The sequence below is a fragment of the Balaenoptera physalus genome, assembly GCF_965194825.1.
Source record: "Balaenoptera physalus genome assembly, chromosome: 2".
NCBI classification, from domain to species: Eukaryota; Metazoa; Chordata; class Mammalia; order Artiodactyla; family Balaenopteridae; genus Balaenoptera; species Balaenoptera physalus.
Window position 1 is genome coordinate 169911642 of NC_138883.1, and position 27296 is coordinate 169938937.

General features: G+C 38.5%; 1 protein-coding gene across 15 annotated transcripts in view; it reads left to right on the plus strand.

Annotated features, from left to right (window-relative positions):
- Window positions 1–27296, plus strand: part of MYO3A (myosin IIIA) — a 188355-nt gene that overhangs the window by 137448 nt on the left and 23611 nt on the right. For 12 of the 15 annotated variants that reach the window (XR_014261311.1, XR_014261312.1, XM_082452738.1 and 9 more), the window contains exons 26-31: window positions 516–721; window positions 6762–6873; window positions 9645–9807; window positions 11408–11531; window positions 13435–14347; window positions 16110–16254. Coding sequence is in view for 11 of the 15 variants with exons in the window: in XM_082452738.1 (XP_082308864.1) it covers window positions 516–721; window positions 6762–6873; window positions 9645–9807; window positions 11408–11531; window positions 13435–14347; window positions 16110–16254 (1663 nt within the window). In the remaining 4 variants the exon portion in view is untranslated. Of the gene's footprint in view, window positions 1–419; window positions 3454–6761; window positions 6874–9644; window positions 9808–11407; window positions 11532–13434; window positions 14348–16109; window positions 16255–27296 lie in introns of those variants that run through there. The other 3 variants (XR_014261313.1, XR_014261314.1, XM_082452727.1) reach the window with 3 other exon arrangements.

Sequence of the window (27296 nt, forward strand, 5' to 3'; positions counted from 1 at the left end):
ATTTGCTTATTTTTATAACTGTGTCTTACAGAGTAAAATGCATTAACTTGTCAGTCCTTATTTTAAACTAGGAGATGATACTGAGAGGGATTAAAGTGTTTACTTTCGTACTTTCTACAAAAAAAGAACTAGACAGGGAAATTAATAGTATAAGGAGGAAACCAGATTGTGTGCTAAATATTGTAATTTGGCCAGTTTCCCTGAGAGGATATAATTACTTCCAAACAAGCTATATCAAAAATAATTTCGTCTATTAATTAAAGTTGCCTTAAGAATTCACAGGCAACCTTTTAATAGCTAAGTTCCTAGTTATTGCCTCTACATTTTTATGAGTAAATATGTATTTTTTAAAATATACTATAAAGAAAATATTTATTAACACATATATCCCTCATTGTGAATTACTGTGTAACTCTCAGTTTTCAGATTTTATTCTTATAATTAAAAGAAAGACCTGCGAGCTCATAAGTTTCTGAATGCTACGCTGGGAATTTTATTTTTGTTGCATATTATAGTATTCTCTGATGGATTTGTTATCTAAAATGGTGGTTGGCCAACCTCACTTTGTCCGCTGCATCAAACCAAACAATGAACGTCAGGCAAGAAAATACGACAAAGAGAAAGTCCTGCTCCAGCTTCGCTACACAGGCATTCTGGAAACAGCAAGAATTCGAAGGCTGGGATACTCACATCGGATACTTTTTGCCAACTTTATAAAGCGGTATGTGGACTTGTTTTTAGTTTCCATGTACAGTAAAAATTCTTGAGAAGAATGATAGGAAACAGAAAGAGAATCACTCAGGGGTTCTAGAAAGGAGGCATGCATTTTGTTCATGAAAATGATTGTGTGTCAGAAGAGAAGGTTAACTCTTAACTGGGGCTGGAAATTTCTGTTGTCAGCTGAGAGACCCAGGTCAGAGACAGGATGACAGAGGGGCCTGAGGTTCTGTTCTGAGGAGCTGGGGGAGCCGGTTCTTATCTTAGCTCTGCCACTTGCTGTGTGACCATGGGCCGGTACCGGTGATTGCCAGTGAGGGGAGATTTTGACCCTCAAAAAACATGTTAATGTGTGGAGACATTTTCGGTTGTCACAACTGGTGGGAGGGTAGGGTGCTGGTGGCATCTAGTGTGTGGAGACCAGAGATGCGGCTAAACATCCTAAAATGCACAGGACAACCTCCCCGCCCCCAACAATGAATTATCCAGCCTAAGATATTAACAGTGTCAAGCCTGAGAAACCCTGGCCTCCAGGAAACCTCATTTTCCTCATGACTGCCTGATAGAGTTGTAATGAGGATCGAGTGAGATAGTCTCTAAAGGGGATTTAGAAGACATACAGAAGCAATTAGGTTTTAGGAGTCCTTCTCAATGTTTGAGATTAATGTAAAATGATTTAAGTTATGTATTAAATGTATATGATCAAGTAACACACTAGTGGTGCTATAGAGGTTCAATATCTTATATATTTAATGTTTGAAATGCCCATGTTTCTGATATTTATCAATTCGATGATTTCTCTTAGCCGTTAAACTTGAAGTTTCAATTTTCAAAAGTGAAGTCTATTACAATTTTCAGGTAAAGCCTAGCATTTGAGGAAGTCTCCATAGGTAACATTCTCTGCCTTTTTTAAAGAGTGCACAAAGTAATATTAAGAATAAAATAAAGTTTTGTGATTGCACAATGAACTGTACAATCACAAAAAAAAACACATACCATTGTCTTGTCTGTGTCAAACATTCTTTTGCTTGGGGTAACCAAGACCCTTTCTAAATGAAATGAGAATTCTAATTCTTTTTGCAAATTTTCATATTTTCAACAATTCATGGTAATTTTTGATATTTTTTCTTTAGAGACCTAGGAAAGAAAAGAAAGGTATTCATTTGAACTGCCTTGATAGAAAGAAAACCCTACCACGTTTTCATGATGGAGAGCAAAATTACATAAATATAGTGACTTTCATATTGGCAACTCTTCTATAGTAGTTTAAGACAGACTTAAAAACTTCACGGTTTAGAGTTCAGAAGTACAGCCAACATTTAATCATTGACTTTACTTCTCACAGAGCAGACCCAATTTTATATTCAAAACTTAAGAAATAAAAAATACAGGAATTTCTTATTGGCCAGTAGGTAAATTCTCCATTCTGTACATGAAAGCAGGTAACCCAAACATTCTTGAGTTTCAAATTTCAAATTAAAATTTGACCTTATTATTATGCTTTTCATTTTTTAGAAGAGTTCATCTTTAACTTGCTTAACTATCAATGTAGGTAACGTTAATATAATCTTAATATAAGTACCCTTAAATTTCAGTGACTTTTTTTTATATACAAGGCACTGTGCTATACTGTGGAAGACACTGAGTTTTAAAGCTTGCTTGATCCTCAAGACTTAACAATCCAGTTAGGATTCTCAGAGCTGTAGACATAGGAGGTTAATGAACAATGCAGGGTAATAAATACCAAGATCCAAAGGGATGGTACATAGTGTAAGAGTTCAGGGAAGAGAAAGATGATCTCCAAGAAGGCTGATAAGAGAGAATATCAAGAAAGAGTGCTAAACGGGGATCTGATGGTGGGCATAGTTTATGGAGAAGACAGGAAGGGGCTTTCTTGGTGTTCAGGTTGGTGTTCCAAAAACGAGAGGGACTTGGATTAGACTGGCTGCGCAGTATGTGTTACTGATGTGACAGACATTATAAAGATGGGATCAGGTGGGAAAACCAATCAGGTAAAGTTATGAAGAGAGAGCCTTAAATGCTAGACCAAACTAGTAGTTTCAAAACTATCTATGGTTTTACAGTATGGCCCGTAGAAGAGCTGAGCTTATTTTCTTGATGATGTTGTACTTGAAAGTAACTTATTTGGAAGGTCAGAGGTGAGAATAAATTTTTAAATATGCTTCCAAGTCCCATGCTATTATAGAATAGCAAATTACTACATGATAAATGAAGAGGGGGCAAAAACTAAGTTTATGGAGAACATGTGAATAACTGTTCTGAATCTAGGAAGCTCCAGAAATAAAAGGCTAAGGCTTTTCTCTGTCACTAAGTTGAAAACTGTCATCCGAATTGGCGTAGACCCTTAGGAAGGCAGGACAATTTGCAAAGGCCCTGTGGAGGTGTAAATAGGACTAAATAACCCTCCTCTGTCTGGCTTAGCCTTTGACTAACCCTCCTTGAAAGATGCAAAATTCATCAGACCCTTTGTCCATTCTGTTGTAGATAAACTCTTCTGTTTTGTGACAAAGAAGTAATCCTAAAGGAAGACACATAACATGAACTTACTTTGCACAAGACACTGGGTTTTTACTGTAGTTATTTCAAATGAACCCTTATACTAAGAAGCCACTGAAGTTGGCTGCATTTTCCCACCCGGCACCTATACACAATGGTTTGGCTGTCAGAGCTCTAAAACAAACAGAACTTAGCAAAGGAAGCAGTGTAGTGAAGGAGGTAAGTACACATGCTTTGAAATCAGAAAACCCAGGTTTGAATCCCAATTCTGCCACTTACTAAGTGTGTGACTTTGTTCAGTAACGTTCGATCTTCAATCTTCCCATCTGCAAATAAGGATGATGATAATAGTATCAATATCTACTTTATAGGTGGTTATAAACATTAAATGAAGTAATACATATGAAGTTTGTAGATGGAGCCAAATGTCGACAATACATATCAGCTATAATTATTTTCATTATTATTTTTGCCTCAGCCTCGAACTCCCCAAATTACTTACTACCTACCATGCTGTGGTCTAAAATACCACAATGTACACCATGAAGCGAACCCATAAAAGGCAAAGCAGAGTCAGTATGTTGTATTTAAAACAAGAGGCACAACAAAGCACAGGTCTGGGGCTTTCCTCCCTAAGCTCATCTGGTGCGCCTAGATGTTTATTTCCACAGCAAGTCCCAGAGACAGTCCGTGAGTCACTCAACAAGCATTTAATTGCACACCCACTATGTTCCAGTCCTTGAACAAAAGATTAACTCAAATCTTAACCCAAAGATTCATAAAAGAACCTCTGACGTTAAGAAACTCACAGTCTAGACTAGTTGTGGGAACAGGGATCTGATTATCTACATTATCATACGATGTAACATAAACTCCAGGAGGCCAGGGTGTTGGTCTGCCGTGTTCACTGCTGTGTCCCCAGCACTTAGGAGGGTGCCTGGCACATGCTAGGTGTTCAATAAGTATTTGTTACACGAATGAAAAAGAGTGGATATTTTTGCTAAAAGTGTGCAGGTCTGGGAGCATGAAGTAGAGCTGGTGGGAGTGAGGAGAAAAGGGGGAGACTTCTTAGATTATAGTAGAAATTCAGAGAAAGCAGATAATCATAAAAGTAATATGTAAATACATACTATATATATTAGAACATCAACATGTATTCATTTTTCAATCTTTTGATATAGGCTTATTTTTTTCTTTGAATAAAGTCCACTAATCAGAGTTTATTGACTCTTTCTTACATAAACGATTCATAATCCCTTATGTATGATTTCCATTCATATTTCTTGAGGTGAAGCAAGAAGCTAAAGATAACTCCTGAAACAATCACAGGGCTAAATATTTCTTGATTCTTATGATTCTGCTCCAACTTCTGTAATGGCTTCATCCATGTTTAATTCCATAGTTTTTTTAGAATAAGTACTTCTTTAGAAGGTCTTACCAAAGCATTTGATGCACTTTTCGAGAAACAGCCCTCTGGCTTTCCTCACTCATGTTTCATCAATTCATCTGATATTTATTTGAGTAACTCCTCACCAAGTGAATGAACAGGTTTGGCAGCAAACACAGCTCTCCTGGTGGGAGCAGAAGCGCCCAGGCACACTAGGCAAAGCCGCTGCCCACGTACCCCAAGTGTGCAGCGGACGTCAGCCGGTGTGTCGTACACAGGGAAATAGAACGTTAGTCCAGTGGTCTATTCGCTGAAGATTTGTTAAGGAGCGTTTCTAGAATATTGAAAGAGCAGATCTCCTTTGAGGGAACAAGGAGTGAGGATGGAAGGACATACAGGCATAGAGGATGACACATCCAAAAGCATCGAGCCATGAGCAGGCGTGGCCCTTTGGCATAATTGTGAATAGCTTTCATGCCTGGAGCTCAAGATGTCCATGGAAAGTGGCCAAGGGTGAGGCTAGCAAGGTGGGCGGGGATACAGAGCAGGAGGGAGCATGCAGACTCGTCATCATACGTGGCAACCAGTTTTAAAGACTGCCTTTCAGCAGGTGTGACTTCTGCATTTCCCACATTGTCATGCTTCCCGGCTCACATATTCACGTGGCCTGCCCAGCCTTTGAAAGCACCTGCTTTTGCCATCCCAGCTTAGAACTTGGGAAATTCTCGGAGACTTTCAAGTCAGGAAAGGACTTGATCAGATTTTCATTTTATTAAGGTAATTCAGACAGAGCTGTGGATATCGGCTAGGAAGCGGGGAGGAGGGCGTGAAGACGCACATAGCCAGTCAGGTGGTGGCTGCAGGTGTCAGGGTGAGAGGAGGTGGTTTAAGGTAAGGGCAGTAGGACTAGAGAAAAAGATGGGGATTTCAGAGCGACGTCTAAGCTTGTTGGATACACCGAGGGATGAAGAGGAAAGAATCTAGGATGATGCACAGATTTCTAGCTTTAGTACCTTAAGAAGGGGTGACGTCATTCACAGAGATAGGAAAGAAAAGGTGATGCATTTTGCTGAGTCTGGAGTGTCTGTGGGATAAGCAGGTGGGGATGTAGGGTAGGCAGTCAGAAGTAATGTGTTCCCAGTTTATGGAAATAGGGCTGAGGATGTATATATAGCAATCATCACATACAGGGAACAGTCAGAGTCGTGCATGTAGACGAGACGCGTGGAGAGAGCTTAGAAAGAAACAGAACACTGTAGAGCCCTAGCATTTAAGCAGCAAGTCGAGGAGACTGAAAAGGAGGAGGAGAAATGGGGTGGGGGGGCGCAGGGTGGGATGGGAACTTCAGGGACACTCTCTCAAGATGGAGAACTACAGAAAGAACACTTAGGATTAGGCTGGAAAACAATCCGCTAAGGCTTCATCGCTAAAAGATCATATGCGATTAAATAAGATCCCAGGAGCTGAGGAGCGATGGGAAGTAGGGAAATGGAGACAGTTATTCTAAACCATCTTTCTACTTGTCTACAAAGCCAGTGGGGGATATGGAATCATTTCAGAGGAGAGGCACTTAGGGGGATTGTTTTGCGCTAAATGTGACGAGGCAGGAGAGAGAAAGGGGATTGAAAATACACAGAAGAAAAGAGGAGGAGGGACAGGAGGAGATGGCATCTAGAACACAGGCGGATGGGCAGTGAACATCTCCTCCTCTCTCACTTCCCTCCTGCATTAACCCCTTACTCACTTCCTCCCCTCAACTGTTGCTGTAATGTGGGAAGTTTGTGTAGAATTAAACTCCTTCACCCAATTTGAAGATCAGCTCCCAGTGTTTTTGTGAAGATGAAAAAAATGAATGAAATCTTTCCCTCTGCTTCTGCCGCTGCGGTCCTTCTGCTTTCAGTGACCAGAGAAAGGTTGCTTTTTAAAAAATATCAAGTTAATTTTTTTTTGAACGACAGAGTTTTGTACGGGATTTTAGTGTTGTGTTGAAAAGCATCACTGAAGTGAAAAACAATGCTCAAATTGCACAAGTAGTCAGTCTGGAATTCAGTTTACTGCAGAGTTGTTCTAAGAAGCCCACCAGGCTCCTGAGATGTTGAACTTTTATGAAATACTAACCAGCCCTCTCTCCCGTTCAAAGGTACCACGTTCTCTGTTACAAGTGGTGTGAAGAACCTCCACTGAGCCCTGACACCTGTGCCACCATTTTGGAAAAAGCTGGTCTGGATAACTGGGCCCTTGGAAAAACGAAAGTAATGTTTTCATGTAATTTTCAAGGAAAAAATTCATACTTATGGTGGATGTACTGAGAATTACATTTTACAGTGATTGAAAATATCATGGCTTTTCATGTTATAGAATCTCTAGCTTGAAATAGTGGAAGAAAATTGATAAAGTCATAACGGTTTCCTTCTTCAGCAGAATTAAACACTTTGCTCTCATAAAGGTTTCTTTTAAGAAATTCAAGAAAAATATATCTTGAAGATTTATCCAAAAAAGGATGGAATGGATGAGTCTAGAAAACAGACTTTTATATTTTCTCTATTTTATCACCACCAAATATAGTCAAAAAGCTGTTGAGAATCATAATGATTTCAGTAGGATTCTGTTTTTCTTTATTTTCCTAATTCTCAAATCTGCTTTTGTTGTAAACTTGAAATTTATCCGGAGTGAAATGTTATTACTAGACTCACACTATAGGTGTTTGGATATTGGTGTGTTTATGTATCAGATTTGAGAGCCTGTGAGATCTTAGCTTATTTAATCCCTTAAAGCAGCGGTCCCCGGCCTTTTTGGCACCAGGGACTGGTTTCGTGGAAGACAGTTTTTCCACGGATGGGGGGCGGGGGGAGGATGGCTCAGGCGGTAATGCAAGCGATGGGGAGAGGCAGATGAAGCTTCGCTCGCTCGCCCGCCGCTCACCTCCTGCTGTGTGGCCTGGTTCCTCCTGGGGGTCGGGGACCCCTGCCTTAAAGAATGAAGTACAAAATCATAACCTGTTTTGAATATGGAAGTAAGATAGGTGGCTTCTTGGAGAAAGGATGCATTTACTTCTCAGATATCCTCAGAGCATTACAAACAAGATGGGGATAAGGAGATAAACAGGACCAGGTCCTGGGAGTACACTAAATGTATCACTGGGGAAGGATGGAGAGGAAGAATCAAGCTAAGGCAATGAAGTACTCAGATTGACCACTCAAGAGTAACTGCTATCAGCTATTCCATAGGCGTAGACTGAAATGCCACACTTGCCAAGAAATTTATATTAGCTGCGGGAAGTGGGGGACAGAATTTTCATATGTTCAGATGAAAAGTTAGGCCTGTTAGTTATCTCTCTTGTATATAGTAGTGTGTATATGTCAGTTCCCATCTCCCAATTTATCAACCCCCCCCCGATTTCCCCCTTGGTAACGATAAGTTTGTTTTCCACATCTGTGACTCTATTTCTGTTTTGTAAATAAGTTCGTTTGTACCATTTTTTTAGATTCCACATATAAACAATGTCATATGATATTTGTCTTTCTTATAACTGATTCACTTTGCTGTACAGCAGAAACTAACACAACATTGTAAATCAACTATACTCCAATAAAAATTAATTTAAAAAAAGAAAAGTTAGGCCTGTAACAACTTAAGGAAATTTTCAAAGTGTTTATCTTATACGGAGTGTCCTACATATCCAGTAATCCGTATTTACTTTAGTATTTAGTAAGGGGAATTCCTGAGCATTACAAAGATATGTTTTTTATTCACACCATTTTCTTTCAGATTCTCACAAAAATGAATTTTGTCAGGCTGAAATCTCATGATTTATGGTCTGAAACACATGCCTAACTCAAATGGAGTTTTAACTTGTAAAAAGGCCCTTTGCAGTTCCAGTTTTGCATGATATTTATGCAGCATTTTAAAGCTATTTGTATTTTTCCACTTCACCTTTTCCAACTCATTAAGATGGATAAAAGTATTCAATATAGAACATTCCTAATGCTGTGCAAAAAAAATGATGACCTTTTTAGATAGATTGAATTTCAAATGAATTGTTGGCAGTAGAATAGACTAAATATATTAACATCTAGAGTCCTGTAGAAATTAAAACTAAATTCAATCAAAACCTGTAATGTTAAACTGTTGGCCCTTGGTGCCAGGCTTCTAAGTGCTGAGAGAATTCTACAGTCAGGGTTACCAGGTCTCATGACTCAGCTCTTAAATTTGAATTTAAGTGACTTCTTAGTGGATTCAATAAACTCTCTTTGAGGTGACTTTCATTAGTAAATTTAGCCATTAAAAGAAAAAAACATACCTTCCTGTTTCCTGAGAGTGGTTGAAAACTCTTAGTTGAGAACAGCTCCGAGTCTTCAGGCTCCCCTGTTGCTCTGATTCATTTTGATTTTAGAATCATCATAAATCAGCCCTCCTATCTTCACAGTGGCTGCTGGGTCCGGTGAGAAAGTTGTTCATTCTGCATGGGACCCTCTCTCTGCCTTACTCTCTCCACTGACAACACTGTGAGCCCCTGAAGGGCAGTGCCCCTGGTTTGTTCACCTTTGTATCCCAGCAGATAAGTACATAGAATAGGTCTCAGTAAACATTTGGTGAATGAACTCCTGTAACTATAACTGTCCTCTCTCTTACAAATAGATTTGTAAGATTTTTAAGTTTGGGAAGTTTAATTATCTCTTCTTTCAAAAAGCATAAAAAATTAGCTTTGCCGAGAGTATCTGATGCTAAAACTTTGATAAAAGAGCTTGGTATCCTCCACTCATATTGGCCCATCCAACAAAACTTAGGTACCTGTTGCAAATAAACAGTATGATTGTTAAACTATATTCCTTCTCAAAGAGGGGTTTTCTTCAATCATAAAAATCTATAATGTGATAGCAACATCCAAGCCAAAGAAGCAAAAGATAGTGATTTCCAAAATCGAAAAATGTTTAGAATATAATCTAGTCTTCAGAGCACAGCACATGACTGTTTCACACCTGCACACCGTAGTTTTATTGTGTTTTATTTTAATTCTTTTAAGGTGTTCCTTAAGTATTATCATGTGGAACAGTTAAATTTAATGCGAAAGGAAGCCATCGACAAGCTTATTTTGATTCAAGCCTGTGTCAGAGGATTCTTGGGTTCAAGAAGATACCAAAAAATACAGAAGAAAAGGAAAGAGAGCGCTATAATAATACAGTCAGGTAATAACTCAGACCATCTCACTGTGTAACAAAACATAATGCTGTGTTTAGATGTGTGCATGAAATCAAATCTTACCTCCAATTCTTATGTAGCTTTCGTGTTTAATTCCAAACTCTGTTACCTTGATACTTTCTCTATGCTAAATCTGAATGATTGTTGTAGTGACTGACACTTTTAATATCTGAATAAATGTTTTGTTTTAAAGAAAATAATTTTTAAATTTTCTGTCCCTATGAAACACAATTGACGTATTGTGCAAGATACAGCAAGTGACTGAATTAACTGTAGATCTCAAGAATCATATTATTATAACCCATTGGACAATAACATTTTCCCTGCTTTATTCCAAAGGTTACACTTGCCATAATTTTTGACAACTTAATGAAATCTCATTCTGCTAAAGGGCATCCATTTCTTTCTGTTAACTGTAGGGAAATAATATTTATAATCATATTTCACAAGTTTTTATTAAATGTATTAATAGACTTTGGATTTCACTTTCCATTTTTCTATAAAAAGCTAAATTTAGAACCCAGCATGGCTTAATACAATATCTTTCAAAAACTTTTGACTAGATACCTATAACAAAAAATGTATTTTACTCTGTAACCTGATACACACACATACTACAAGCACTGCATTCTGATACTTTTCTATTCTGGTTTATTCCATTTAATTTCTCGATGTTAGATTTGGCCCACTAAATCGATTTTATGATCCACTATTTATTTGCAACCTACATTCTGAAGAACACTGATGTGGTGGGCAGAGTAGCTGACTGACATTCAAAAGATTCAGTTCAAGGTCCAGTCCAATCTGTCAATCCATAAGAGCTCATCATCATCTTTTGGAATTTTAAGCCCTTCACTTCTCACTGGGACATCAAAAATGCAAACCCTGCAATTTGGGATTTAATTCTTTATCCACAGTTCCAAACTTCATAAAACACTGAAAAAAGAGGTTTTTTCATAACTCATTTGGAAGTGAAACATGACCTAATATTCACAGTCCTTTATTCATCCCACTCGGTAAGAATTGTGTGTTTTTCTGGAGAAATATTCATGTGTTTGACTATGGAATGCTGACTTACCATGGGGAATTTTACAGAATATATGTTATCTGTTCTGAATTACTTTTCTAAAAATTTTTTTTAAAAAGTTTAAATCTGAATTCTGAAATATATCTGGCTCCAAGAATAATTGGCCGAAAGGTCCAAACCATATACTTAGATAATAGGGGTTTTCTCCCATGAATAGCTGAGCATGGCAGAAATAAAAGAAACATAAGCATTAGCAGATTTTAAGCAAATGAGTGAGTACATGTTGTCTTTTTCATCAACTTAGTTCATCTCTATCATTTTAGTTTCATCTTAATACTCCCCTTAATACGAAAGTTACTTTAATTATTTTCTTGCTAAAGCTTGTCATCTGGAAGAGTCTTGTTAATGATTCCCATATTTTTTCGAACCTGTTCTATTTGGAGTCTTTAATTTCGTTTTCCTCTTTGACACTGATGGTCAAAAGCCATTTGTTTCTACCCATTGAAGTAATGCTTTTTATTTATTATAATTAACACTGCTCTGGGCCTTATATGTTTCAGCTGCAAGAGGACATCTAGCCAGGAAACAAAGGAAAGAAATTGTTAACACGAAAAACACAGCAGCAAAAACCATTCAGACTCAAGATCAGGAATTTGACTACAAGAAAAACTTTGAAAATAAAAGGTAAAATAATGTTCATTCTTATACCATCTTGACAGTATAGATTTTTCACATCTGGAAAGTCACAAAATAAAGTCCACAGTAAACAAGATGTGGTACACATATACAATGTAATATTACTCAGCCATAAAAAGGAATGAAATAGTGCCATTCACAGAGACGTGGATAGACCTAGAGACTGTCATACAGAGTGAAGTTAAGTCAGAAAGAAAAAAACAAGTATCATATAATATTGCTTATATGTGGAACCTAGAAAAATGGTACAGATGAACTTATTTGCAAAGCAGAAATAGAGACACAGATGTAGAGAACAAACTTATGGATACCAAGGGGAGAAGGAGGGGTAGGATGAATTGGGAGAATGGGATTGATATATATACCCTACTATGTATAAAATCGATAACTAATGAGAACCTGCTGTATAGCACAGGGAACTCTACTCAGTGCTCTGTGGTGACCTAAATGGGAAGGAAATCCAAAAAGCAGGGGATATATATATATATATATATATATATATATATATATATATATATAGCTGATTCACTTTGCTGTACAGTAGAAACTAACACAACATTGTAAAACAATTATATTCCAATAAAAATTAAAAAAATAAAAGTCCACAGTCTTTCTCGTACCAAACCAGGTTCCTAACAGTGATGCATCAAATGTCAGTGACACCCCGTGGCCACTTTTGTGTTCTTTATCCTATTTGAGAGTTTGTTGGCATTTCACTCAGATGACCACACTTTCCTCCTCGAAGAAGATCTTATCTTCAAGTTAAGGGGAAATCATTCCAACTATCCTTTCAAAAGGGTATTAATAAAGGAACAACTGTGAAATTTTGGCCAACGTATTACAAGATCATGAACCATAGCAGGGACACTGCTTTTCCTTGAATTTTGTAAGATATTTTCTGTGATCCGTAGACTTAGAGCTTATCAAAGTACAGCACGCCAACCTAGTGAACATACCCTACTTACTGATCTCAAATGTGGATATAGTTTCCACATCTCCTTACTGTAGGTACTTTGTTTGGAAAAGGACATATCTTTTTTTTTTTTTAATTTCTTACTTAATCTTAATGTCTTGAAGCTGAAACAAATTTAACAGCCAGTGTTTTTTCACCATTGTATATAAAATTGCTAGTTTACAAGAGAAGGTGACACTTTAATAAAATGTAAAACTAAGTAACCAACTTTTTTCATGTCTCTAAAAAGCAAAATGACTTCTTAAAGAAACAAAAGGCTACCAAGAGATTCAAAGGTTTCTGCTGAGTTACAATATGTTTTAATAATCTAGGGACTCGATGAGAGTATTTTTAAATGTATGCCCTCACTAACTGAACACCCAACATTATGTTTGTTCCTACATCACCTTCTAGCTTTTTATTATTTTAGCTCTTCTCAAATCTTTCAGAATTGTGACAAATACTAACAAATGATGGCTATCACAGAAAATTCTGAAAGAGGAAAATGTGGTTTTTTTCCTTGTTTTCTTAATGTAATAAATGTACTATAATCATCTTTTCCCACTACTCTGTACCCTCTGCTACTTTTGGAAGAAATACAATCCTGAATGAAGCAAAAAAGATAATTTCTTGGAAGAGGACATATCTTGAAGTGATTAAATTCCTAGGATTTTGATACCTCAGTAAGTGAAATCATGCTAGGACATTTCTCACTCTAATTTGAAGCTAGTTTTCTCATTATTTGAGTAGCCATCACAGTTGTCGCTAGAGAGGACATTTTGGGGAAATACTCAATTATTGTGACTTGATAAGTTTTTATTTTGAGCTTTTTTGTCCCTTTTGCTTTTCTCCCAACATAATGTAACATGTGCTATTGCCAAACAAGGTAATAAACTCTAGTTTAGTATCATATATTCCGATGCAATATATTTTACACAGGGAATCTTTTGTGAAGAAACAGACAGAGAATGCAGTGTCTACTAATGAAACAGTCATTCCAGCTCCAAATAATAAGGGAAGTACATCTGTAGTGAAGACTTCTACTTTCAGAGCTGAGGGGGAATCCACGAATGCTATGGAAAGTAACAACAGAGGATATCAGACCCCGAAAAAAATGAACAACGTGTATGAGGAAGAGGCTAAGCAAGAATTGTATCTGGTGGGGGACGCTTGGGCAGAAGTAAACACCAATAAGAAGTATATGAAAGACTTGGAAGAAAATAGTAAGATAAGGAAAATGGAAAAGGAGGACACTGTGGTCCAGAATTATTATCAGTGGTACACAGAGGAAAGGAATTTCGAAGACTCAAAAGCAGCATATCTAGAAAGGAAGGCCATATCAGAAAGGCCAAGCTACCCAGGACTATGGTTAGCGGAGGAGACCTCAGCTCCTAAGCAGCCTTCTTTTAAAAAAACTTTAGAACCTAGTCTTAGCCAGAGGTCGGTTTGCCAAGATGCAAATAGCAAGGAAAAAGAAAAGAAGACGTCTGTGGTCACCCAGAATGCCCCAGTGTGCAGTCATCAGAGGAACCCTGTGAGGCATGGGACGGTCCAAGAGAGGCAAATTGAACCGGCAATGCAAGCCCAGGAAAAAGAAGACAAAGCAGCGGTGTTCATTCAGAGCAAATACCGGGGCTACAAGAGGGGGCAGCAGTTAAGGAAGGACAGGATGTCTTCTTTTAAAAATCAAAAAGCGGTTGCAACACCGACAGAAGTAGCAAGAAATACTCACACTTTGTATTCCCATCCCGCAAAATTTGAGGAATCCTGTAACATCAGGATGAAGAGTGATAAAGACTCAAAAGCAATTTCAGAAAAAGAAGCATGTGATTTGGCAATTTTTTCAAAACAGGTATGTAAACGAACAGATTTGTTTACTAGTACGGATCTCTGGGAATTCCACGATAACCGAGTTAAACAGACAATTGATAACTGATATATTGTTTCATCTGTTTTTATGAGATTACAAACCTTTTCAATAAAACATCTCAGGGACGGTGCTATTCAAATAGCCATAAATTTTGTAAACAAATTTCTATGATAAAAATAGTATAAAATATGATGGAGAGCTTGTGTAGTAAGGAGACTAGTCATTGGTTTCTACAGCCTACTAAAATGCTGGCATTTGAAGATGCAAATTTCCATGTATCTGAGATCTTCCATTATAGCTGAAAAAAAAGTTTTCAAAATCCTCTAAAGTCTATACTTTCTGTACCCCAAATTTTGAGAAGACATAATTAGGTATCAGAATCAGATTGTAGCATTACTGAGCATATATGCAATGAAGATGACAGTCTATATGTTCTGTCATGGCCATGAGGAACCATCAAGAAAAGCCACAAAGGAAAATTCCCTCTTGGAGAATATCTCATGCTATTGGTAGGCGTGTTTCACTGTTTCTAGAAGGGGCAGTCGGCTTTAGGGCTTCTCCCAGGTGTATGGAACTCTGATAAATTAGTGCTATGGAGAGATCACAGGCCTCTGTCCCTGCCCCACTCTGGCTCTTTCTCTCTTTCTAGGTGTTTGACCTTGAGAAAATCACTTTATGTGTCAGCACCCTTATTTTCCCCTGTGTAAAGTGAAGGATTTTCACTAGGTGGCCTCTAAAATGCATATTATAAATGAATATGTACTATCAGGGTAGTCAATAGTGTATGAAATCATAGAAGAAATGTCATAATGGGTTCAAAGAAGGATCACCTATTACTGCTGAGTCACTAAACTCTGCCTTTTGTCTGACGGTGGCTAAGCCCACAAGAAACACAGTAACTGCCCTTGGACACCCCCTGACTGTTATGAGTGTGGCCCAAACATCTCCAACCCCTAGCTGGTCATAGATCTGCCATTGTTTTATTTAGTCCCTTCCTGTTCTACTTTTTTAAGCACATGGAAATATTGAGTTTAATATACAGGTAGTCCTTCCCTTCCTTGTGATAAATCTGCTCACTCTAAAGACCAAAGCAGAGATTAGGACCCTGACCTGCCAAGCAACTGCAACATTCAGGAGATGTAGAATCGCCGGGCATCCACCTACAGCTGGCAAATACCACCGTGGGAGTGGATTCAGTGCTCCCTGGGAGCAGAGCTAGAGGCAGAAAAGCAGGAGCCCCACCTTCAACCTAGCAGGGCAGCCGTGTTAACAGACAAGGTAGAGGCAGAGGGACCAGGATGGAAAGAGGAACCGGAAGAGAGAGAGAGTAGCGCTGAAGTCAGGCAAAGAAGCCTGGACAGGAAAGGGGGGAGGCTAACACAGTCAAAGTCAGCAGAGGGGTTCCTCAGGATAAAAGCAGAAGAGCCACGGCAGCAGAATGGTAAGGATGGAAGCCAGATCTCAGGGACCCTGGGAAGGAGTTATCAGGAGAGAATGCTTCTGGAGGGTCATATGTTGGACAGTTTTGAATGGAAAATGTGAGATGGGCAGGTAGCACAAAGGGGGAGGTTTTGTCAAGTGAGGACTTTATCCGACCTTGGTACAGGGTCAGGGTGAGTCCTGGAGAAGAAGTACATGAGAGCCCCAGGGGGAGCGGTTCAGGAATTGATCAGACCCCAGTGTACCTGTGGAGCTCACTGAATTCTCTTCCTTGATTTAATCTGACATGTGACCTTCTTTTTAGATATCAAAGCTATCTGAAGAATATTTCATTCTGCAGAAAAAACTGAATGAAGTGATTTTGTCACAGCAACTGAAGCCTCTTTATCTGGGTGTCTATCCTCATAAGCCAATTACTAGACGAGTTTCTTCTCAGCAGTGCATCTCAGGTAAAGATGGGTAGAGTTGGAACTTCCCGAGGGGACAGGCAAAGCCAGATACTTTATTAGTTGCCCACCTTTATTCTATAGCAGATTTGAGATGACAGTGTTCTAACTGTCTTGGCAAGAGCCTTCATTTTATTTCATTTTTTATAAGTAGATACACACTTTTCCAGAATGTTCCACATACCCCCCTACCTTTTTTGATTTCATTCTCCTCTTCTTTTCTTTTTCTTTTCTTTTTCCCCTTTATATACACTTTAACTAGAACTTGGCATATGACACCAAAAGGGAGTAGAAAGGGATGGAGTTGGGGGAGGGTGGGGAGCAGGGTGCAGTTTGGATAAGAGGGAGCAAACAAGTTAAATATATCTGTTCCTTCTGTCAAAATCTGTATGGTAAGTAGAAGGTGCAAATCTCCGTTCAGATGCACAAACCCAGATGCACTATTAAATTTTCTTCTTATCAGCCTAAGTCACTCTCTGCCCACATTCACTAAACTGGTGGCGAATTCAGACTCAGGAATTATCAGACCTCCCCTTCTCCAGGGCTGTGCAAAGGCCCCGGGGCCTTATATACCCACCAAAGGATCAGGTAAAGCCTGTAGTCACTAGTTAGTTGCCCACAGGTACTGCTGTGACACTCATCTCCTAGCTGGCCTCACGATCTCTACACATCGCGAGGCTCTGCTGCTCCCATATGCGCAGGAGACGCCGGGAAACTGGCATGTCAGGAGTCTTACCGGGTTCGCACACGCTCCAGGTAACCCTCCTCCCTGCAGCCTTACCACCTCCCCCAGGGGCAGCCACCGATGGCCCTGCTGGTCCCTGTCTGGGAGAATCTGCATTTATTTTCCTTTGGTCCTTATTTCTCGGAGGCCCTCCACCCGCTCAGGGCACCAGGCCCCACCTCTGCAATGAGCGTGGCTCTTACCAAAGGCGGGACCGCCGCTAACCTCAGGCAACTTCCGTGAAAGTCCCTTAGGCAGGAAAAGACTAAGATGAGCCCGGCTATTTGTCTGATATGGGAGGAAGGAAAAATAGCTTAATGTTTCAATCAGTTATCCTGCCACATTGTTTTCAAGACTTGTGTGAAGCTTTAAAAAGAAAAAAACCAAAAAAACCACTGCCACGAAGTGTCCACCCTTCCCAACCCTGCAGCTCCCAGGCCCTGGCCCAGACCTCTTGACGTGAAGAAGCAGCTTGGCAAGTCAGAGCTCAGAGGCGCATTAGTTTGAGTGCCACCGATGACCCTGCCCAGAGGCCTGCTGCCCGGCAGGAGCCGAGAGGGGGCTCGGGGGCTTCAGCCTCTCTCGGCTGTGTGTGCAGAGGCCCTGGTGGAGGCGGGGCAGTGAGGTGCTGGAGGGAGCGTCCTGGTAAGCAGCTCAGCCCAGGGCTCAGCAGGAAGCACGCTTCCTGGAGGGGAGTGGGGGCTGCCAGTGTATTGCCACGACTTGTGTGTGTCGTGTGTTGTGTATGTGTGTTTACTGAAAATGCTTTAAGGTGCACAGCGTGATGATTTGAGGCCCACATACCTGGTGAAATATGACTGCAGTCAAGCTAATTAACATATCTTCTTCTCACATAGTTGCCTTTTTTGGCGTGTGTGTGATGAGAGCACCTGAAATCCACTCTCCTAGCACATTCCCAGGATTCGGTACAGTATTATTACCTGTAGTCACCGAGCTGCACATTGGATCTCTAGACTTATTCATCCTGCACACCTGCAACTCTGTCCCCTTTGACTAACATCTCCCTGTTTCCCCCGCCTCCCCACCCCTGGTAACCACCGTTCTGCTCTCTGCTTCTAGTGTTCGACGTTTTAAGATTCCACGTATAAGTGAGATCATGAGGTTTTTCTTCTTTCTGCGTCTGGCTTATTTCACTCGGCATAATGTCCTCCAGGTTAATCCATGTTGTCCCAAATGGCAGGATCTTCTTTAAGGCTGACTAATATTCCTGTGTGTGTGTGTGTGTGTGTGTGTGTGTGTGTGTGTGTGTGTGTGTGTGTGTATCACATCCCCTTTATTCATTCATCTGTTGCTGGACACTTAGGTCGTTTTCCCTATCTTGGCTATTGTGAATAATGTTACAGTGAACATAAACATATCATGTAAGGTACTGATTTCATTTTTTGGGGATATATACCCAGAAGAGGGATTGCTGGATCATATGGTAGTTCTATTTTTATTTTTTTTTTAGGAATCTCCATATTGTTCTCCATAATGGCTGAACCAATGTACCTTCTCACCGAAGGTGTACAAGGGTTCCCTTTTCTCCACATCCTCGCCAGCCTTTGTTTCTCTTGTCTCTTTGATACTAGACATCCTGATACATGTGAGGTGATATCTCATTGAGATTTTGATTTGTATGAAAGCACTGTTTCATATACTGTTGGCCATTTGCATGTCTTCTTTGGAAAAATGTCAATTCAGGTTGTTTGCCAGTTTTTTAATCTGGTTGCTTGGTGTGTGTGTGTGTGTGTGTGTGTTTGGCTGTTCAGTTACATGAGTTTCTCATTTTGGTTATTTGGCTATTGTCTAAAATATATCCAACATGTGGTTTGCAAATATTTTCTCCTATTCTGTAGGTTGCCTGTTATATTTTGTTGATGGTTTCCTTTGCTGTGCAGAAGCTTTTTAGTTTGATGTAGTCCCACTTGTTGATTTTTGCTTTTATTGCCTGAGCTTTTGGTGTCATATCCAAAATATTACTAGCAAGGCCCATGTCGAGAAGGTTTTCCCCTATGTTTTCTTCTAGGATTTTTATGGTTTCAGGTCTTACGTTTAAGTCTTTAATCCATTTTGAGCTGATTTTCTTGTATAGTGTAAGATGATTCCAGTTTCATTCTTTTGCACGTGGCTCTCCAGTTCTCTCAGTGCTATTTATTCTTTCCCCATTATGTATTCTTGATGCCCTTGTCAAAATTAGTTGACCATATATACTTGGGTTCATTTCTGGGCTCTCTATTCTGTGCCATTGATTTATGTGTCTGTTTTAATGCCAGTACCGTACTGTTTTGATTACTTTAGCTTTTTATTTAGCTTAAAATCAGGAAGTGTGATGCCTCCACTCTTCTTCTTTCTCAAGATTGCTTTGTCAGGGACTTTGAAAAGAACTAAAAGCAGCGGAACTTTACTAGGAAGTCAAAATACTTCACTTCATTCTTCAATGAAGGCCAACCTGGCAAACATCTGAATTTTCCCCCGTCCCTGAGAGTAGCAGAGGAAGGGCCTGAGAGAGGCCCTGAAGTGGCCTGAAGACCCAGAGGTGTCTGGGCAGACCTGACAACCCAGAACCAAGTAGGAAGGGAGGACACTGGGAGATGCAGTCTGAGCCAGTGACTAGAGACGAGACAGTGCAGTTACTCTGGGCAGATGCTAATGAAAAGGAAGAAGAGCTGCAGAGCAGGTGCCTGTCTCCGTAATGACATGAAGCTACAAAAGCCACCCCCCCCCCAACTTAGATGTGGCCCGGGGAGAAAACAGAAACCCAGAATGACTAAGTTTTCTCAGAAGACACTAAGAAAATTGAAAGCAACTGAGTTTAACTAGGATTCATTAAAAATAATGTCATGCTAGAAAATCAAAATGAGCACTAAGAAGGAGGAATTAAGTCGAGTTTTAGGAACATCAGGTGACATTTTTGTACATCTGAACTGTTGTGCATTGTGACCACTTAACCCAGATGAAGTGGTGGCTGAGACAGTCAACAGTCTTTTTTTTTTTTTTTTTAAGTTATACAATTTTTATTTATTTATTTATTTATTTATTTATGGCTGTGTTGGGTCTTCGTTTCTGTGCGAGGGCTTTCTCTCGTTGCGGCAAGTGGGGGCCACTCTTCATCGCGGTGCGCGGTCCTCTCACTATCGCGGCCTCTCTTGTTGCAGAGCACAGGCTCCAGACGCGCAGGCTCAGTAATTGTGGCTCACGGGCCTAGTTGCTCCACGGCATGTGGGATCTTCCCAGACCAGGGCTCGAACCCGTGTCCCCTGCATTGGCAGGCAGACTCTCAACCACTGCGCCACCAGGGAAGCCCCAGTCAACAGTCTTAAGCAAAGGTTAGTCGGTAGATGACCTGCCAGGCGGGTGGACACGTGCATGGTGACTGAAGCCGTTGAGTAGACGAGATCGTCCAGGAAATCCACGTACGGTGAGAAGAGAAGAGAACCAGAGCGTGAGTCTAGACGTGTACGGGTCAGGTAGAGAGGACCCAGCAAAGAGGACCAGGGCGCCCAGTACCTCAGAAGCCACAGGAAGAGGGTTTTAAAGATATTATGCAGGATGATGCTGACAGAGCAAGTGGGGAGAGAACTATAAAATATCCATTGAATCTCCTATATGTTAACAGTTACTTACAACTTCCCCTAACGTGTGTGAATAGGCACAAAGGGAAAAGGGGGATGCAGATAATCACTGTGCTACTTCTGGGAGATTCACCCTCCGATATCTGCCAGGTTTTGTCATTAGGTGTAGTCTATGTTCAGATATTTTAATGATCTAGGCAGCTTTTTAAAAAATTTCTGGAATAGTTTATAAAAGTTCACAGTAAATATAGTTCAAAGAATTCAAACTGAGGTCACAAATTGGGCCAGATAGTACGTGGTCAATATTTAATCCCTGCAAGGGATCTAGATTCATTATTGTACCTTTGGATGTGCTTATTTACCTCAGGAAAATCAAACTCCATCCTAAATTTCTCTGTAAACCAGCCTGGGTTTGCCGATCTTCTGACCACATTTAAACCAAGAATTTCCACCACCTGTTCCCTTTTCCTCCAATTCTAGTGATTTTCCCAGTTATATACCTTCAGACATCACAAACCCCACACAGGTATTCAGATGCACACTCATCGGAGGGAGTAGATTATCAGTACCACGGTCCATGTTTACTTATCCTCAAGTTATTTCATGTAGATTGGTTTTGTCTTCCTCAGTCAGATTTTCAACCCTTGCAAGCAGGACCATGCCATGTACTATATATTCATTTTTCTGTTACCCTAGCACACTTATTCATCACACCGTTGACATTTAATAATGGCTTATTAATTGGCTGGAAAGCTGTTTAATTTCCTCCAAGAATTATATGTGGAGCAAAGTACAGTGGCCAGTGGAACGAAGATTTGAAAGTTTAGTTTTTATTAAAACAAAAAAATGTCGCATTACAGTCTTTAAATGTTTATTTATTTTTGTATGTTGTATACTTTTAAACTTCTAGTCAGGGAAGGCCTTACATTGTAGAAGGCCTAATGTATAGAAGTCCTCTCTCCTTAGATCATCAGAATTGCTAACCCCGCAATTTGGAAGCTCGCAGTGCAAGCAGCTGCCAGCACCTGCAGAGGTAGATTTAGCCGATACGCTGTGGAACCTGCCAGCCGGGGTTCAACAGGCCACCGCTGCAGCACTGACCTTCATGGCAAACCATACCTCCCCATGAAAAACTTCACTTGGAAGACCAAATCAAGCTAGTTTACAAATAATTAATTATGTCACTAAAGTAAGCCTAATAGTCACCTGAAACTTTAATTATCTCATGCTTCTCAAAAACCTACAGGCATCTTCAAATAATTGCTACGCCCCACTTCGCTGTAACAACTCAATCATCCTTAGCTGGATTACGTAAAGTGACCTGGGAAAGCTTCTTACCTATTCTGAAGAAAGCCCTAGACCTAGAGGGCTGAGATAGGGAGGATGGGAGGGAGGCTCAAGAGGGAGGGGAAATGGGGACATGTGTGTGCATATGGCTGGTTCGCTTTGGTGTACAACAGAAATAACACAGCAATTATGCTCCAATGAAGATCTATTTAAAAAAAAAAAAAAAAGTACAAAAGCAAATTTTTTCTAGAGGTCACTTTGAAAATTCATCAGGATATTCTAAGTTATAATCATGCCTAATGGTCGTGTGGTGAAAACAGTGAAGGGGCCAGTAATATATCTTGAATGTATGGTTATCTGGTGGTTCAGCTTGATTTAAAGACAGATTAAGAGAAAAGGACCACAGAATCGGCCTGGGCTGGATACCTGTTGGCGTTGAGTGATGTGTACAGGGAGGTTCATTCTGCTATTCTGTCTGTTCTTTTCTACTCTTGTGAATGTTTGAAATTTTCTATAATAAAAGATTAAACAAACAAAAAAGCAAGCCCTAGAAAATGTGGATAATAAATGAGAATAATTAAATTTTCAACTTTATTTTAACAAGCTGTAACCTTATTTTATAAGGTTCTCTCTCTGTGAGACATATTTTTTAATGTGCGAAAGTGTCAAAAGTAATGTCCAAATGAAAACTGAGGAACTAATTAGGAAGTTTAAAAATAAAATTAGGTAAGTACACGAACTGCTTATTTTATATCTTTGTTTTGATAATAATCATTATAAATTGAAACTGATAGGAGTTAACTGCACCTGCATTTTCATTGAGAGAAATTTAGTACAGGATTTATATAACTGTAGCATGGCCATTTGATCTTAGAGCCTATGCTGTTGTATTCAGAAGTATACAATGACATTGCATTATTTCACTTTGAATAATGTGCAGAGTTGCTCCTTTTGGGGGAGGGGGGGTTTCTTCTTAACTATGGTGCCCCTGGCAATTTGTGTTGACCTCTGTGAAGAGAAGAAAAAGATTAATTTTAGGATAAATATACCCTAGTAACACAAAAGCATATTTTCTTTCTCTCTTTTTACAAAGAAGCTGTGACTGTCCCACAGGCTGTAATTTTTTAATGGGTTGCAAGGTTAACAAATAAGGACATTATGATAATTCCCATGCTTCATTTACATAATACCATCAATAATTCAAGTCTAAATCAAAGCAGTCCCTTGCCATGCATATACATACAGTAGATATAATGAAAATGCTTTCAGAGTAAATGTCAGAAGAAAAGAGCAATCTATTTATTTCTAAATTCTTATGGCATCTAGATTCATGCAGTAGTCCTAATATTTTCAGTTATTATGGTGCAGATTTGGTATTTGTTTTAAGGTATGCCTGTCATTTTACCATTGTAATCCTGGCCCCTAGAAATGCATTTTGGAAACTATCCAAGAATACGTCTGCACGTGTACCTGTAAACATATTTATATCCATGTGAAGACCAGGTAGCTCAAATAATGTTGGGTCACGTACTTTATAGGAATTTTTTTTCATTAAGAGTAGAAGGTAAGAGAGATCAGAAGTTATATTGCTTTCCCTCCCAACATACCTCTGGTGATCACTTATCTTCTTACATTTATTTGCTACTATTCTCTCTTCATAAGAAATAATACTAATTCCCCCCAAATCTTTCAAAAAACGACAACCTTCAGTATCCAAAAACAAATTATTTTATTTACAACCTTACAATTCAGTGAGTATCATTTATTTTTAGCATTTTAATTATATTAAATACTAACCATAAAAGCAGCTTGCCATACATGGGTTTACACTATGAATTATCGAGTGTAAATTATCGATTTTGATGAGTTAACTGATTTAATTCCAACAGAACAGTTGACCTAGAAGCCTTAAATGGAAATAGTTAAATTTTTTGCACCCAAATTATTTCTTCTCATTCCACAATTTTTATCTATTCTAAACTACAGAGAACACAGAGCTGCCATGGAAGCAGGAGGGCAATGAACAGTATATTTCCCCCCAACTTCCCATTAAATTTCTGATTAAAAAATGCACGAAAATAGACTAACCATGTCCTCAGCAAAGGAAACAGTTTTTTCTTTACATATTTTGACATCATATTACTTAGCTACGAGAACAATTCAAAGGGAAATTACATAGCATATTTGACAAAATAATATAGTCAACAAGGTAAATTCACATGGAGTTTATAATTTCATATCACATAGAGAAAATACCTTCTTAAATATCTAGTGTATTTTTAAAATTTTCTTATAAATAGACATACTGGGCTAGTCCATAACTCCCAAATATCAGAACTGAACCAGATTACATTTTCTGACCATGATGCAATTGAGATAGAAGTGTAAAAATAAGTCTTAAAATTAAAAATCAGTAAGAAGTCTGAGGTGAAGCAATTATAATTAGAGTTATCAGTTATTTCAAAATAATAAAAATGAGAATAGCTACATATAAAAACTATGAATGTAATGCAACCAGATCTACATTCATGGGAAAATTCAAATCATTAAATGTTTTCATGATTAATTGAGAGAAAATAATAAAAAAGTGATGTAAAGTAAGATTTCTTTTTTTAAAAAAGGAGAACAAGTATTTTTCAGCCCCAGGAAAAACACAAAAAGAGAAATAATTTTGATACGACAGAAATATACCAGATATCTAAATGAAGCTAAAATAGTATTTTTTGAAAATAAAACAAAATAGACTAATTACCTAAAAAAGAAGCCACAAAAAAATAGAAATAAGAACAGTATTATAATAACTATAGTTGATAATATTAAAATCTTAGCATGCTATGAATGCAGTCAATTTCACAGAGACAAATAGGAGGCTAAAGTATAAATTTCTGAGAAGACATAGTCAATACAATGGTGTGTCTGTCAAAGAATTACCTTGAAAAAAGTGTTCCAGGAACTCATAGTGTTAGACAAGTGCATTCAAAATTCATGGAACAAGTAATTTCCATACTGTGTGATCTGCTTGGGAGAAAAAGAAAAATACAGAAAGTCACCTATTTTATGAAGATCATCTACCCTAGAAGCAAAGTCTGACAAATAACCTTTTAGGAAGAAGGAAGGGAGAGGAGGGACAAAGGAAAGAAAAAGAAGAAGAAAGCTATGGATCCATCTCAGGGATTTAGAGGTAAAACTCCGAAGTATAGTACTAGCTAATTGAATGCATATTACATTAAAAGACTATCCAAATAACACATATCAATGTAACATAATATGCAAAGTTCAAAAGAAAAAAGCCATCTTGATAAATGCTAAAACAGTTTTCAATAAAATCTAACACTGAGTCCTAATGAAAAGCAAAACTCTTACTAAATTAGAGATAGAAGGAGATTCTTTAGCAATATAAAGAGTATATTTCTTAAATCAATTGTCAACATTGTAATAATGGTAAAACACTGAAAGCAGTTCCTTTAAAAAGCAGGATTAAGGTAAGGATGCTAGTAACACTTTTTTACATTATTTGGGAACTTCTAGCTGAAGCAATAGGACAGCAAACAGAAACTTCTGAAAAGCATGATTACTGAAAAGAAGAAGATAGGATTATAGGAGTATTAGCAGACAACATGAATTTTGACAATAAAAATGCAGAGAATGAACCAAAATAATGATTGGTACTTGTAAAAGAATTCAGCAAAGATACGTAGCTTTCCTATAATAATTTATAATGGGAAAAGAACATATTGGAAATAAGAGCAAAAACAAATAGAATACCTTGAAATAAAGTTAGCAAGAAAACCACAGAAAGATTAAAAAAAAAAAAAAAGCAGAGGTAGATAGTGGAATGACCCACTGTGTTTCTGGATTGAAAGATAAGAAAATGTAAACATATTCTAAAATTGATTTCTAGGTTAAAAAAATTGTGTTCAATTTCTATGAGATTTTCTTTAGAACTTAATGTCCCTAGATATCATTTGTAAATTTCAGGAAGAAAAGAATAATTATAAATGAGTTCTTGCCTTTTAGATGGTAGAACAAATAATATAAAGCTACTGTTAAAACCATATGCCTCTGTTATGAAAATCAACCACAGATTAATGGAACAGAATAGAGAGCCCTAAAATTGACTGTAGTATTTATAAAAACCTGTCCCAAAAAGATATACAGCAAACCAATAAGAAATGGACATATAATGCTTAAATTTTTCTGATTTTGGGAGAATAAATAAAACAGCCTTACCTTATACTGAATACCCCAATATTTACCAGATATATTAATGATTTAAATGTGAGGAATAAACCAAGAGAAACCAGATGATATGAATTCACTATTTTACAGTCTCTGCTTAGGAAATGACAAAGCATAAGAAGTAATAAAAAGTATTACAAAGAAACACTGTGGTCGATTTACACTGTGTAAACGTTAAAACCTAGACATTAGAAAGCCTCATTTAAAGTTAAAGAGCTACAGACAAACTGGATAAAATATATAGAACAAATGGAAAAATGGTTAACGTATGTAATATAGAAAGAGCTCTTATAAATCATTAGGAAAAACACTAACACCCGCCATGGAAAAATGGACACATTGATTTATTTATAGAAGAACAAATGCAAATGGAAAACAAGCATATATATGATTGCCGTGGAAATTGAAAGTATAAATTAAGTTACTATTTTTTACTTATCACAATGGCAGGGATGAAAAAATATTTAACGCTGACAAGAATGTGCTAGTTTAATTATCCTCAAACACTAATGGTGAGACTAAAGATGCAGCATTTCAAAAAGTGATTTGGCAAAATATGTAAAAAAGCATTGAAATCGTTTCTGTCATTCACCCAGTAAGCCCACTTATGAGAACATAGCCTAAGGAACTAATCAGAGCTGAAAGAGAAAAATTATGTACATGGCCAAAAATAAAATTAGACAATAAGAAAATGATTAATAAGTAATGGCACGTTCATATATGGAATATAAACAGCCCTTAAAATTCATCTTTCAAAGAAGAACCTTAGCAAACGGCTAGCTAATCTAACTAGGGATACAAGACTGCAGAATTGGAATGGGAATCCTGTAAATACGTCAGCTTAATCTTCCCCCGTGTCAGGGGGTTCACTGACAAGAGCATCCATATACAGGGCTCTAGAGAAGCCGAGAGACTGGTGGAGGGAGGACCAAGGGCTTGCTCTCCAGTAGAGTGGACACTCTCTATCCCTCCCTACCTTGGCCCTTCAGAGTCCATTCTGTACAAAATGGAGAATCTGAGTAATGTCCCTGCAGCCTGTACAGGGCTTCCACACCGGGTGGGAGAAGACTAGAATGCCATCTCCAGAGAAGTTATCTTTGCTGCCAGGCTGTCTTGTGCCACTGAAAGCTTTCTTGCCACCTCCTGTGGCCATGCCTGTGACCAGACATGTCCTTATAAGGAATAGTAGCTTTTTAAAAATATTGGTGTATTTCACCTTA